This window comes from Pteropus alecto, unplaced genomic scaffold, assembly GCF_000325575.1.
Source record: "Pteropus alecto unplaced genomic scaffold, ASM32557v1 scaffold5, whole genome shotgun sequence".
Taxonomy (NCBI): Eukaryota; Metazoa; Chordata; class Mammalia; order Chiroptera; family Pteropodidae; genus Pteropus; species Pteropus alecto.
In genome coordinates this window covers 529,889-544,988 of record NW_006441953.1, presented here as the reverse complement: position 1 = coordinate 544,988, position 15,100 = coordinate 529,889, and the positions used below count along the sequence as shown (strand labels likewise).

Here is a 15,100-nt window from a genome sequence, read left to right as displayed (position 1 = left end):
AATCTCACTCCCTCAAATTTGAAAAATGTTAGCAAATTAAATCCAAGAATATAAAAGTGATAACATATCATAAGGAAATGTAAGGCCAGTTCCACTTCTAAAATCAATAGATGTAATTTACCATACCAACAGATTAAAGCAGAAAACCATATAACAATCTCAAAAGGTGTAGAAAATACATTTGACAAAATTTAACATCCATTCATGATAAAACCTCTTAGCAAACAGCGAATAGTAGAAAATTTCCTTCGTGTGAGAGATAGCATCACTAAAGTATCTGGAACTGAGGAAAGAGATTGATTACAAATATTCACAGGTAATATGTTGTGATAGAACTGTTGTATATATTGACTGTGGTGGTAATGGTTACATGACTGCATGGATCATTCAAAATTTGTAGAACTCTACACTAAAAAGAATGAATTTTAATATATTTAAAATATACCTCGATAAACCTGTCCCCCCAAATTAATAGTTACTACTTACCCAGTACAATTTTAATAATGTTCAAATCCTCTTATAAATACAAAGTATCTACTACTCTTTCTTTTTTAAGATGAAGTGACAAAGATCTAGAATAATGTTGTCTTATATTTCTTAAGGTGAGCCATGACTGCAAGCCACATATAACATCTTAAATTTTCTAGTAGCCACGTGTTTTATTTTTATTTTTTTGATGTATACAGCTCTTTATTATAATTCATAAATACATCAGAAATTGACATCTTTAAAAAAGATATCTAGCTTCTAATGGGCTTCTGCTTTCTGTTATGTATTTAGAAAGCCCAGTTTACTTGATAATAGTGAAAAAGGCAAAGCAACATCTTAGTTTCATTGTGACACTTTCATGTCATAGGATCTTTGGGTCTCCCCGGTTCAAGGACTATACTGTCTAATAGAGCTGCCCACAATCAGTGCCTTCTGCAATTATAAATTCCAACGGACCACTTGGCCAATGGACCGACCATTCCATCACTTCCAGCTGTTAGGGGTCTAGAGCCATGCCTGAATTTACATTTCTACTGTTACCCTTTGATTAATTAGGGCAGTTACATGTATCTTCGAAAAAGTGTTATCACTTTACCAACTCTCTCTGCCAAATAAAGGATGCAAAAGCATTGACAACTGGCGACAAGATATATAAAGCTCCTCTTATCTCTCCAAATCGAGTTATTTGGAATCTTGAGTGAATGCAAACAAAGCAAGAGCAGACTGAAAACTCTTCCCCGAAAAGCAGTATCCATGTGTTTTAAAGTCATTTTTAAAAAGCGGGTGAAATTAATTTTAGTAATATATTTTATTTAACCCAATATATCAAAACTTACCCTTTCAACATATAACCAATAATGTAATTAATAATGAGATAGTTTACATTCCCTATTTTCAATTAAATATTTGAAATCTGGCATGTATCTTATACAATCTCAATTCAAACTAGTCACATTTTAAAGTGCTCAACAGCACTGTGAATAGTGGCTATGAAATTGGACAGAGCAGACCAAGAACTTTCCCAAAACCACATTCAAATCCATGGTCTCACCTGTACTCAGTATCATTTACAAACATTTGATGTACCAAATTGCATTTAATTGAATATTCTACTGTGAGCTATCACAAAGTCACAATTTTGCAGTGATTAAAAAGAGAAATTTTATTTAACTATTTGAACATTGAAATCAAGTTACAGGCAACTCATAAGTGTTATCTTAAAGGATATTGTTCTCTGTTCTGATGTAGATCCTCTCCTTAACAGAATTCAAAGGGCCTATGGCTTCAATAAACGTAGTGATGTCCCCACATAACAACAAAACATCTGACTGACAATTTAGTATAGCGGAGTGGTAAAAAGAAATTTTTGTGTTGCCTGAGTAGACCAATCAGTGAAATTATAATGGTCATTGTAGATACAGACTCAAAAGTAGAAATAGGAAAGAATGTGATATATTTCTAGTTTTTTACTGAAAATTATGATTAATACTTTCCACTTATAGTTTCTCCCTTTTTAAAATTAGGATAGCATCTTTTCTACTTAGAATGAGAGAAATTTTAACTCCTAACCAATATGTTTCTAGACCATGTTAAAACTACATAAAAGGCATAGTAGATGCTTAAAATATTTAAGAAATAAGTGAACAGGCATTAAAGAGAATATGAGGCAACAGGAATTCTTACACTTGATTCATGGGTGCCTAAAACTATACAACCCTATGAGGATAATTTATCAAGTGTGTTCAGAACTATACTTGGCACATTTATTTTCTGTCTACAAGTCTTTTCTTTGGGAATTTATCTTATAGGTTTATTTGCCCACACTCAAAGAGACTTATTGATAAGATTATCCATTACAGCACTGTATGTAATTGCAAAAATCTGTAAATAAAAAAAATGTCCCTCTGTAAGTACTAGTTAAATAAAGATCTATGAAACAGAACACTTTATAACTGGGGAAGGGGAAGGAGAGGGAGAGAAGAGGCTACGTATTCACAAGGAAAGATCTCTAAGCTATATTGTCAGTGCAGAAAGGCAATGTGTAGAACATAAATATAATATTTCCCTTTAGGATAAAAAAGAGTTAAATAGAAATTTATATTAGTTGGTGCTTTTAGTTCCATAAAGAAGTTCTAGAAAAGTACATAAAAACTAATAAAAGAGGTTACCTCTGGGGCTGGTGGAGTGTGCAAGAAAGGAAAGTAAGCAGCAAAAATTTGATCTTCCATTTTGTAATTTTTTAATTGGTTATTTGTTTGTAAATTCATAGTCAATTTTACTTTATCATTTTATTTCATTTTGAATTTTCTGGACCTGCTTCAATAACATTTCCCCTGGACTACTTAAGAATAGGATAAAGTGTAAGATTAAAACTAATTTTTACAGTTACATTTGTTAGATTCCACCTACATAACTGCCTACAAGGGTTATAATACATTTATTATGTTTATCTATAAACAGCTCCCTGATTTAGAAAGTACAAAAATATTCCTGATTTGTGAATTGTTTATAGTAACTGCTTAAATGCAGAACATATTAAAAAAACTTTTTAAGAAGTACTTTATATATAGATTTCTTTATAGACAACATGATTTCAATAATGGATAAACTAAAAAATGCACTAGATATGGAACTCTTAAGTTAGATATAAATGCTATAAGTGGAGCTTACAAGAAAGCTATTTTAAGATGTATAAGCTGAATAAAATGAAAAGTAAATAAATACATTATATTTTTCATAAGTAGAACTATAGCTATGTGGGGAAATAGATTAAATAATATCAATCTTAGTTCACATACTGGTTGTTCAATAAAGCAATGTTCGCATTATCGTTTGCTGTTTAGCTTAATATCTGGTGTTTGTCCTTTATTCCACCAAAGAATAGGTAAATGTAATGCCGGTCATTCTTTCTCCTTATCATCCTCATCTTCCACTCCATAGACTCAATGCTTATCTCAAGGATTTTAAATCCTGTGCAATGTTGAGGCTTCAGGAGTGTGGTGGAGATAAAGACAGCCCCCCTCTAATTGCTGGTCACCCACAGGTTAAAAACAAGATGTCTATCACCCATGCCCTTAGCATCCCATCAGATCTGGTCATTTCCTGCTACTCTGTGTGGTGCTCAGGGCACAAGAGGAATCTTTCCCAAATACGACAACCTTGTCTAGCTCCTGGCTAGTGTCTTGCTACATCCTGGATACTGCCAAAAAGCTAGGCCTACTCTCTACTGCTCTGAAATCCAAATAACTCTCTCCCCTTTCCAGCCTGAGTGAATCTCTTTTTAGTTTCTCAAAACTCCTAGGTGATTCTGGGACTCACCCTGTCCAAAGTCATAGATCAAGTCAGTATAAAATCTGTATGTGGTGGAAGGTCTCCTAATTCTCCAGCTAGTGTACTCTTTATTATTCATTATATACAAGTAAATTCTACTACCATCCTGAAACAATCCAACATAGCACTTGATGAATTACTTACTGCAATAGAATGTGCACTCACATGAACAAATTCACATAAGCCATGTGTGTTTAGGATGGCCACTTTAAGCCCTTAACATGTAGATAAGGAAGCTGAAATTCAAAGTATTTAAGTTAATTTCACAGTGCCTACTTGTGGCCAAGCAAGAATTTGAAGTGTAGTCTGGTTGAGTTAGAGCTTAAAGTCAAATCATTAAGGTGTGCTATTCTGCTACATGTACAGAAGTGAATGCTGTTTTTATACTCAACATATGGACATCTAAACCTACTGAAAAGGGAATTATGTATTGTTAAAAATTAGTTTGTTAAGTACTACTTATTACTCAGCTTAGAGATGATACATCAATAATGTCACACGACTGAAGGCACTCCAGTGTGCTTACAGCTATATTGCCATTTCTTGAAATGCTGCTTCAGCAATTTATGATTTAAAGCCTCCAGCCTCCACTACAATATATATCATCTAGAAAAATAGTTCTTAATTACCAGCACAATATTTGAAAAAGCCAAGTCAAAATTTTAAAGTACATTTTATAATATAATTATAGCAGAAGAGATGAATACTTGCATAATCGTATTTACTTTCTGCAGTAAATTTGGAAATACACACACACACACACACATAACTATACATATAGTATATTTTTCTGTATTCTGTTCTTTCTGTTAAATAAGTTGTTTCCAAATACAACCTTCCACAAATCAATCATTTTATTTTTTACTTTTTTAGGTGAGGCAACGCTTGGTTGACCTCATAGATTGCAAGGACCTTATCAGCTTACAATCCCTTATTTTTTTATTTTTTATGCCTATAGCACCTGGTCTTCCTAGGTTGTCTCCCATCCAAGGCCTGACCCTACTTAGCTTCTGAGAAGAGATGAGATTGGGTTTGTTCAAGGTAGCATGGCCGTAGACTGATCAATCATTTTAAATACATTTTACAATGTAAGCTCATTCTTAATGTTACATAATTCTGTTTCATCAGGGTTGAAAATACTTTATGGTTTGATAGTGTCTCAAGTTTATTAAACAGGATTTTATTTTTATATAATATAGTCTTCTCAAAAACTGGACTGTTGTCACATAGCTGTTCAGCTTTATGAGCCAGGCCAAAGGGCTAAGAACCACACAGGACTGATTAGATTCATTAGGGCCAGTTTGTCTGACTGGAACTATGACGAATCCACAACACAAGGGCAAGGCTGGGAATCCATCTTTCATCAAAGCCGTGCCTTGTATATGGTAGGAACTCAAAAAATATTTTTTATCAATTGACCCACAGAAAGTTTTTAAAATGTTTAAATGGTCTTACTGTTTTGTCTATTCTCTTTAAAATCGGTGTTTCTCAAATTTTAGTTGCATACAATAAGAATTACCTAGGGATCTTTTTAAAAAGCAAATTCTGTTTCAGTTGGGTTGAGGATTGAGGTTCTGCATTTCTTATTAGCTCCAAAGTGATATTCATACTACTAGTCCATGAAATATACTGTGAGTAGCAAGGCTATAAACCTTTCTTCAAAATAGACTAGTGCTTATATAATTGTACTGCCATAGCACCCTGTACTGCTCTGCTCCTAACTTATCACACTAATTGTAATCTTGTATTTATTTGTCTATATTTCTTTCTAAACTATAATCTCCCTGGAGATAGAGACTCTTGTATTTCGATGCCTAAAGAATAATTAATACTCAACAAATACTGAATGTCGATCGACCAATGAATAAATATGTACAAAAGATACACCTCTATACACATCCTGGAATATATGTAAACACTCCCCAGGTCATTGGTGATCTTTCAAAGTCAGGGCAAAATTTATAATTATAATCAGGGCTGGTTTTTTTCTTTTTAGTGCATTGTGTATTAACTCATTTAATGCCCCCAACAACCCTTTATGAAATGAGGTTATTATAACTCCCATTTTAAAGGTAGAAATGGAGACATAGACATGTAAACTAGCTTATCAAAGTTTATACAGCTAGTATCATTGCTGGGATATGAACCTAGGCAGTCAGGCTTCACAGTCCATACATCTAATTACTACACGATGAAGATAAACAGAATTTCTCTGTGACTTTGGCAAGCTTCTTAACTTTAATGTGCTTTATTTACATCTTCAAAATGAGGATCAGACCCATTATAAAGATTACTTGGCAGAATCCTCCATTTAGTTCATATTTGGGTATTCTTGTGCAATCCCACAGGTTTATGTTATGAAGCAATGTGTAATTTTTCTTGGATACAAACATAAATAACAAAAGCCGTGCAAAGCATGTGCACCAGAATAGAACATTCAGCTAATATAGAAATGGGGGATCAATGAAACACCAGCATCTATGTGACCACATAGCTTTATTTTCCTCTTCTTATCTCATACATATTCCAGAGAAATGATGTGTTATGGTGATATTCTCAAATTTGAGAGCTGCAAAGGTTTTAAGATGTATCCCTAGGAAAACATCAAGGACCTACATCATGTTCCTGGCTGACATTCTCTTATGTGAGCACCTGAATTATAAATCTTTGAATAATTAAGGAAAAAATATGTGCATTTAAACATATCAGCTTTCTTTATTTAAAAGATGATAATACATAGCATTGTTTATGAAGAGAAAAAATCATACAACTATTTTGAGAGACAAGTCACTATGGTAACCATTTCTCTGCTTGAATTTAGAGAGGCAATGCCTTCTGCTACTGGGAGATTCAGCTTTTAGCAGCAGTTATTACATATTATTTTATATGGTCTTTTATTTTTGTCTTATACTAAATAAGTCTCCATGTCACCTTATTTAATGAAAAACTATCATTCTATAGAATAACTCATATTGCATATTTTATTAGTAAATGGAAATTTTATTGGTTAGGGCATCCTCAAAGACAAAAATAATAGTAAAATATCTTATCCAGAATGTTAACAAGGGTCATATATATCTTGAAACAATCAAGTGGTTCTATAGGAAATCATTTCAAATATCTGTAAATTTTATTTTTTCTCAGAAAACCATTTCTTAGATTAATAAAAGAAAGTTAATACATATAACTCTGTATTTTGCAGCATGATAACTTTACCTACATTATTTTCTTAAACATCATTGAGAGATTTCCTTCCTGCTCTCCCATACAGTTATGCATGTGTTATAATAAAAAATAAATAAAGCTTTCCCAATCAGTGGTAAATATTTTGCAAACAGGAAAGATCATAAATTTTGTTCTACTTTAATAATACTTCCCCAGTCCCACTCAGGCCCTTTAGTGCTTGCTGCATTGAACCAGAGAACTACAATTTCAGAGCAATAATAATTGAAATAATAATAACTATCATTTATTAAGCACTTGCTATGTACCAGGCCCTATTCTAAGACTTCATGTGGACACTAAATTTACAGATTTACCACAACCAAGGAAAGCCAGAGACAACACACATTTAAAGAACTCAGATTTGTTTATATATAAAAAAAAGAATAGATAATACTTAGCATTGATTTTAATCTCTTTTAATCCTCACAACAACCCTCTGAGCTTGCTAAGAGATGTTGGGTATTGTACAGATCAACCTCCATATCCTCTAAATCCTCCCTGAATCCGTTGTACAGATTAAGAAACACGGTTGTTTTTCCTTTGGTGTCATAGTTTATGAAATGAAATAAACAATGCACTGAATATAAATGTATTAATAAGAGCTCAGGAACAATGGCTCATACTGGATAAAGAGAGAAAATTAGCTGGTGAGACATGTAATAAATATGCAACACTCCAAACCATGAATATACAAGACACCAGTATTTCCTACAATGATACATTAAAGCACCATATTTGGTTTGGGGTTTGTTTTTTATTTTTACAATATCCCTTATATTCCGAATTTACACTTGATATAAGCAATGATATTATGACTACTATATTCATACATGAGGGGGCCTGAAACTTAAATACTTGCATATACATCAGATGAACATGTTGTTGTCACTTGTTATTGTCATTTCTTTTTTGTAAGAAGGTGGATGAGTAAATCATCGTATGAAAAAAGCAAATTATGATTTTGGAAGTTTGTTATAATATATTGGTGTATAAAAGAAAAATTATTTGATCAATTAGATTTTCTCTTTATATGCAACTATTATTTCCAAGTAAGTGTCTTCATAAACTATTTTTAAAGTGTTAACTATAGAGAATGTAATAAAATAGCAATGAAAGGTATTTCATCACTGCACCTGATAAACACCCATAATACACCAATGTGATCAATTTTCAGCTATAAATAGTTATCTGTATCCACAACATTAAAAAATCTAATAGACTAAGCATGTCACATCTCATGACAACACAATGATGGCACTTAGTTTTCCATAATTCTGGTCTATATTTCTTTTTTAAAAATCAGCTCAGTTTATTTAACATTGCAAAGGTGCAAACTAGTGGTAATAGGATGCTTTTTATCCTTTTAAGTAAATAAAACCCAGACAATCTCTACTGATTATTCCAGGTATGTGTTCTATATCAGTCATTTCTTGTGCTCTGTAATTTGAGAGCAAGGCTCACTTCATCAAAAAGAATATTATTTGAAGTCTTTCGCAACATAGGTAAGTTATTTTTTGCAGTAAAATCCCAAAGGGCTTTGCAAATTTTCAGTTAGGTGAGCTGAGAGTAACTGCTACTTTCTAAAGGTCTAATAATCTTTCTGGCCCTTTGGGAGTTCTAAATTTATGAGTTATGCCTAAATACCCTAAGGAAATTGAAATGGGCAATTTCTTCATTTCACTAGTGTAGGTTCAGACCACTCATTAATCGGAAATTATTAATCCTAAAAACTCTCCTTGGAGGCAGGTAAGAGGCAGCTTGTTTAATATCGTCTCCCCCCTCCCCACCCTGAAAAGGAAAGGAGGCTCTGTGGCTGGCACCCACTCACCTCCTTCCCGCTGCCAGGCAGCTGGCATCTGAGATCTGACGAGGGGCACATATCCATTAGTCATGAACACACTAGCCACTGAAACTGCTTTTTAATCGGCTTAAATGGGGTTGTTTATTTTCCACTTTTCGATTATAGAAATAGAAGTGGAAATCTGCTTTCAAAGACCAGCCTACCAGCATCTCTTCCCTTGGTTCTCCTGACCTTCAGGCAATACAGCTTCCTGAATGGAGTTAAAAATGGATTGTCAAGCTGGCTTTAATTTCTGCGGCCCTGCCTCCAATGTCCTCCCACTGATCTGTTTATCACATCCTCCTTACCCCTTATGTTGTTGTTTTTCTTACTGAATTTTTAGCCTGGACAGCTGAAACTGCCTTTCAAGGCCCCAACCTGCAGATGCTTATGAGTAACAAAGTAATCCTATAGACCGGAGAGCCAACACTAGGACCTGCTCTTTGTTGGAAGAGTCTTCCCCCCTCCAGGCATCCCCACGCCTTTCTTCCCCAGACCCATCCCCGTCATTAGGGACGGCGGCCACTCGGAACAAATCGTCTTCTACTAGCACACCAAAGCGGGGAAAAGGGTGGCTTAGAAACTTTGGGAGAAAACATAAGTTTGGCTTGTTGCTCATGCGTTGTGCGAACATGTTACTTCTTTCTTGGGCTCCTCGTCCCCCATGATGCGCTCATGTTCAGGACTGCGAATCAAGTCTCAGGGGATTATCCCTGACAGGATACAAAACTCTGTATCTTCATTGCCCCCAAGACCCTTCAAGACTGCCCAAGCCCATGTTCCTCCCCCTGGCAAAGCTCTCCAGCAACTTCTGCCTCCGGGAATGACAACTGCTCCCAGCGATAAGGCGAGTGAAGGAGGCGGCTAAGATCCCACTAATGGTTTTGTTTAGTTTCTTGGCAAGCTCCCCTTCATTCAAGCTCCCGGCGCTCCGGAGCCAGGTCTAATTGGAAGAGTACCAGGCTCACCCCTCTCGCGGAGAAAATGCATTAGTCATAGATGAAACAGCACGAAGGGTGCCGGAAGCCCAGGAATGCAGTGGGTGATGAAGACCCTTCCTACAACGCTGGAGAGCCTTCGATGCCGGAAAGGAAAGCTAGATCTCACTGCGTTCAGGAGAGGACATAGAAACCCTGCGACATGGAATAAAGTTGACTTGGTTAGAGGCCAGAACTAGGTGCATAAATAATGCTCACCGAACATCCAAACAGAGTTAAGCAAAGTGTTCGGTATGACACAGCAAAGCCTCAGGTCATGGTAACAGACAAAGGGCAGAAAGCTTCCCCGCTCCCCGGGACAGAAACAGCAAGGGCACCAGCGGCGTGAGTGCGCGCGCACGCGCTGGGGGAGGGGTCGCGCCGAAGCATCCAGGTTGGTGGCGGGGGACTGGTCAGTTTGGGGCGAGTCGTGCACCCGGAATTGCGGTCACGGTGACTCGTGGCCCACTTTGGAAATAGCAGGTATCAACAGTACTGCAATCTTGTCCTCAATTCTCAATGACTCTCCTTAGCCAGCTGGAAGAGTCGGAGTTGAAATGCGACCCGGCCCAGGGAGGGGCAGGGCACAGGGCCCGGGCGGGCGGTGCAGGTGGGCGGGCCGGGCCGGGTGAGGAGGCTGGGCCTATAAAGTGCTCGCTGTCCCAAAGGCGATGCAGCTGGTTGGGTTGGGTCAAAGCTGGGAGCGGATCACTGCTGGGGTCTGCAGGTCACTGAGCCCCCGAGGGAGGGGGCTCCAGAGTAGCGTGCCTGCCTCAGTTTACCCTGCAGCGTTGCCATAGAGCGCGTCCGACTTGCGAACTCCCGGCAGGTGAGCGAGGCGGCGGCCTAAGTGGGGGAGCAGTAGAGGCGGGGGCCGCCGCTGCGTAGGCCGCGGGGGTGATCTCCGCGGAGCAAGTGAACTCCAAGTTTTGCTAACTCTGAATGAGTTTCAGGTTGCGGCTGTAGTTGGAGTTCCCGCTCCCGAAGCTTTGTACACTTGAGTTGCAGGAGTCTGTTCCTTCCCTTTGGAGAATGAGTGCCTCGGCTAGTTCGCTTCGGGGACGCGGAGCACTTTAGGAGCCTCTGCACGTCTTGCCTGCTCTTGCAAATCTGTCCTTGTTGCTTGCTTTTTCCAGCGCCTCGGAAAAGCCGTTCCGCCCCGCGAGGGAAACAGAGCCGTTGACCATGGTTGCAACTGGCAGTTTGAGCAGTAAGAACCCGGGCAGCATCTCCCAGTTGCTGGACCATGGCTTCAACCCGAGGAGCCTGCTAAATGGTGAGTTTCCCAGCTCTCTGCCTCTCATCCTTCCAAAGGTTGCAGCCCCTCCACATCTCGGACCGGACTGGTAGGCATGCGGTGTCGCCCCTTTCCCCGATGGAGGTGCCACAAAATCCATCTGTGGAAACTCCTTCCCAAACTTTCTAGCATCTTCTGTCCATGATAGTGAGAAACAAAAGAAGCAAAAGATAAAATACTGAGGACTCCATTAGTCTAGTCTGCTGCTAATAGGCTCTTTGGAGTGAAAAGATAGATTCCTTACTCTACATGGCTGTGAAGTGTTGGTGAATTTTAAGTGTACAGTTACTGTGTTTTAACAAATGTAATCACCCTTGTAACCACTATCATGATGACTCCCTCCCCCGAAATCCCCATGTACCCATTTACCATTAATTGCCCACTCTCCTACTCCCTGTTTACTTTTGCTTCTAGAGTTTCATGTAAATGGAATCATATAATATGTACTCTTTTGTATCTGGTTTCTATTCTGCAGCCTAATGATTTTAAGATCCTTCCATGGTGTTGCTTATATCAAAATGTGTTCCTTTGATTGCCGAGTAATATTCTATTTGTGGATAGAACCATTATTCCATTTTTAATGCCAGAAGAAAACTTTAAAACAGTAGTGATGCTAGAAATACTGTCATTTGCAATTTTAAATAAACAGCAGTTTTTAAGTTAACACTGCTCTGTCACCGATGACAAATCACTTCAGATCTTTGGGTCTTCCTCATTTAGAATGCAAAATGGTTGATGTAATTTTATAAGCCAAAGCTCTAAAATTCTTTATCTTCAACATAGATAAAATATGGAGCCTTATAATGTAGAATGCATTTGTTTCATTTGTTTCATAGTTATAAAAAAAAAAAAACACACACAATGATCTAAGTGAATACTTAGTATGAAGAGAGGAAACCACTACAGCCTATAAGGGTGAAGTAGGTTTACGGAATGGTGCCTGCAGGGCATCTGTCTGCACCCTGCTCAGTTGACTGCAGCATCTTGCCAAGTGGTAGGATTAATTTGGAAGATAGGTGACCAAATGCAGAGCTATCTCTTTTCCTTTGCGCAAACCTAAGTTTGTTTTCTTAGGACTATTTTGTTTTGCTTGGCTATGGAAAACTACCCAGCCAGTTAAAAATATCCTCCTGGACCTAAAAGGTCTTCTTTGAGCAATTTTTAATCAAAGAAGTTGAAGCTAAAATTGGTATCTACAGGTTATTTCAGTAAAGACTTTTAAAGAAACAAATGTATAGATATTTAACATAGCTCCTCAGAGTCATCTTAAATTCATCGCTTAAGGACAATAGCAAAAATAATTGATATTTTAAAATAATAAATTCATGTATTCTTAGAAGTTAAAAAAAAAAAACGTATAACCATATTTTATTCCAGAAGTAATGCATGTTCTCTGTAAGACAAATAGAAAATCCCCATAAGCAAATAAGGGAGCAAGAAAGGAAAGAAAATCAGTAGTAATCATAAATTTTTGATGCATGGTCTTTAAGATTGTATATGTATATATACACATAAATCTAAAGAAAAATGGTTATCCAACTTATTTATCAAAACCTTTACTTCATAGATTAATTTTCAGTCTCAGAGATCAAATGACTTGTTCTGTTACCCCACTAGTTAACAGCAAAGTGAGATCAGCTGACCCCCAAATTAATATTAAAAACAGATAGATATGATAGATAGATGCAGCCAATCTTGGCGTGCTTTTCTCGTTCCTAGATTTCTTTTCTTTTAATTTTAAACCTCTATTTTCTGCAGATTTTGACTACTGGGATTATGTTGTTCCCGAACCCAATCTCAACGAGGTGATATTTGAGGAGACAACTTGCCAGAGTTTGGTTAAAATGCTGGAGAACTGTCTGTCCAAATCGAAGCAAACCAAACTAGGTTGCTCAAAAGTCCTCGTCCCTGAGAAACTGACCCAGAGAATTGCTCAAGATGTCCTTCGGCTCTCCTCCACGGAGCCCTGCGGCCTAAGAGGTTGTGTTATGCTCGTGAACATGGAGGTTGAAAATGTATGTATAAAGCTGGATAGGATTGTGTGTGACTCTAGTGTGGTGCCCACTTTTGAGCTTACCCTTGTATTTAAGCAGGAGAATTGCTCATGGACCAGTTTCAGGGACTTTTTCTTTAGTCGAGGTCGCTTCTCATCCAGCCTCAGACGAACTCTGATCCTAAGCTCAGGATTTCGACTTGTTAAGAAAAAGCTTTACTCCTTGATTGGAACAACAGTCATTGAAGAGTGCTAAAAGGGGAACATTTAAAAAGGTCCTTTTTAATGCTTGGGTAATAAAACTCTGTAGCTGCTCAGTTACGGTCCCTGTAGTTTGCCCTGCCTGCTCTCAACAAGAAACTCCAAATCGAGCTCTTCTTCCTTCTGTTTCATATTCACAGCAACCCCAACTAAAGAATTTATTTTGTGGCTTTTGAGAAATGACCCAAGAGAATGTACATTGTCTGCAAATATCACATTTTTTTTAAATAAAATAGAATGGAATGGATAAGAAAAGGAAAAAAGCAATCCACTTTAGCTTTATGTTTGATTCCACAGAGTTTTCCAGGTAGTCTTTCTATCAGACTATTATACCAACTTTGCTGAGTTTGATTTTCATACAGCTTTTATTCTGTAAAATTTCAGAGTGATCTTTTCAATCACAGAATCTTACTGAATGATACTTTGTCCATAAAAACTTCCAGAAGCCCACACCACCAATTTCCTGTCCCAACTCCAATTTGAAGAGTTCTTTTACAGGAGGATAAAATTAAGTGGGCGAGTGTAATTGAAACCAAACCCAGTGCAAGAGTAAGAAATGTCAGTGAGAACAGAACTACTTCACTGTTTCTTTGCATCTTCCCCACTCTTCTGTTTTAAAGAGGTGGCAAAAGTTTGAACTGCCACTTTAGTAATCACAGTATTGTTTTAAATAACTTTATGGTACAATATAAGCTCAATTTTTTTAGATCTCAAGTATTTAATGTTATCTTTAAACCAGAAAAATGGAAAATGTTGAACTGTTTTTTTGCATGTCGTTGATTACTCTTCCATTGAGTGAATGGTGAATGCTTATGGGGATGAGAAATGAATTATCAGGTTCTGTTCATTCATTTGATAATCTAGCTTCTTTTCACTATTATGCCTAATCTCAGATGAACCCTCTCACCAGTCAGTGTTATCTCTCATCCCTGGCTTCTCCTGGAAACTCAAGTTTATCTCTCCTTTTCCCAAGTCTTCAAAGGAAATAGCTTGCACACTGCCACTTTTCGTTATTAATATAGGCCTATTACAAAGTCCGCTTTGGCTATGACTATGGTGTATCCTACAAAGTAGAAGATGAAAATCATGGTCTGGTTAACCAATGCACACACCCAATTTTCTTCGACCTTGGATACCTGTCCCCAGGGGAACTATAAAGGCCTTATTTTTTTCTTATTCCTACTACCTAGATCATTATTCTTATGTTAATGAGAGAATGTAACCTCCACAACTACAATGTTCATTTCCATGGGCCTTTACATCCTTGCTGCAGGTCATGGATAAGGAGCTTATTCAGATCTTTTGTCCAAGCTGTAAGCACCACTTCACATACCTGGTAGGGACAGATGGCTTCATCCTAGTGAATAGATTCTGTTACTGATCCCCCATAAGTGACTTAAAACTTCACTATTCAATTCACAGTGCCATCTCTAAGGCTGGGCCCATAAGTCAACCTTGTTTTGCATGTCTATTATTAGTTATGGCTCTAAAGGTCACTGAGTCTGTAAGTGAGGCTTCTCTGGTTTGAATGTAAAACTATCGTCCTTCTTCCTCTAACAGTTGTCTTTGACTATTGTCTTTTATGCTTACAAAATGGTGATGGCTTATGGAGACTCTTAAATTAATATTCCTGTTAAAGGAAATTAAAGTTTGTCTATTTTTGACAATAAAGCATCATATATTTTTAA

General features: G+C 37.2%; 1 protein-coding gene across 2 annotated transcripts; it reads left to right on the top strand.

The window, feature by feature from the left end:
* The first annotated feature begins 10,239 nt into the window (after positions 1-10,239).
* On the top strand, positions 10,240-15,100 carry DDIT4L (DNA damage inducible transcript 4 like). Of its 2 annotated transcripts, none has more exons than XM_015594885.2 (3): positions 10,240-10,344; positions 10,998-11,137; positions 12,917-15,100. In XM_015594885.2, exons 2-3 carry the CDS (start codon positions 11,047-11,049, stop codon positions 13,405-13,407), a joined length of 582 nt encoding a protein of 193 aa, XP_015450371.1. In that variant the 5' UTR covers positions 10,240-10,344; positions 10,998-11,046; the 3' UTR covers positions 13,408-15,100. The 2 variants fall into 2 exon arrangements, with proteins under 2 accessions (XP_015450371.1, XP_006918932.1); XM_006918870.3 differs by lacking the exon at positions 10,240-10,344 and adding an exon at positions 10,531-10,690.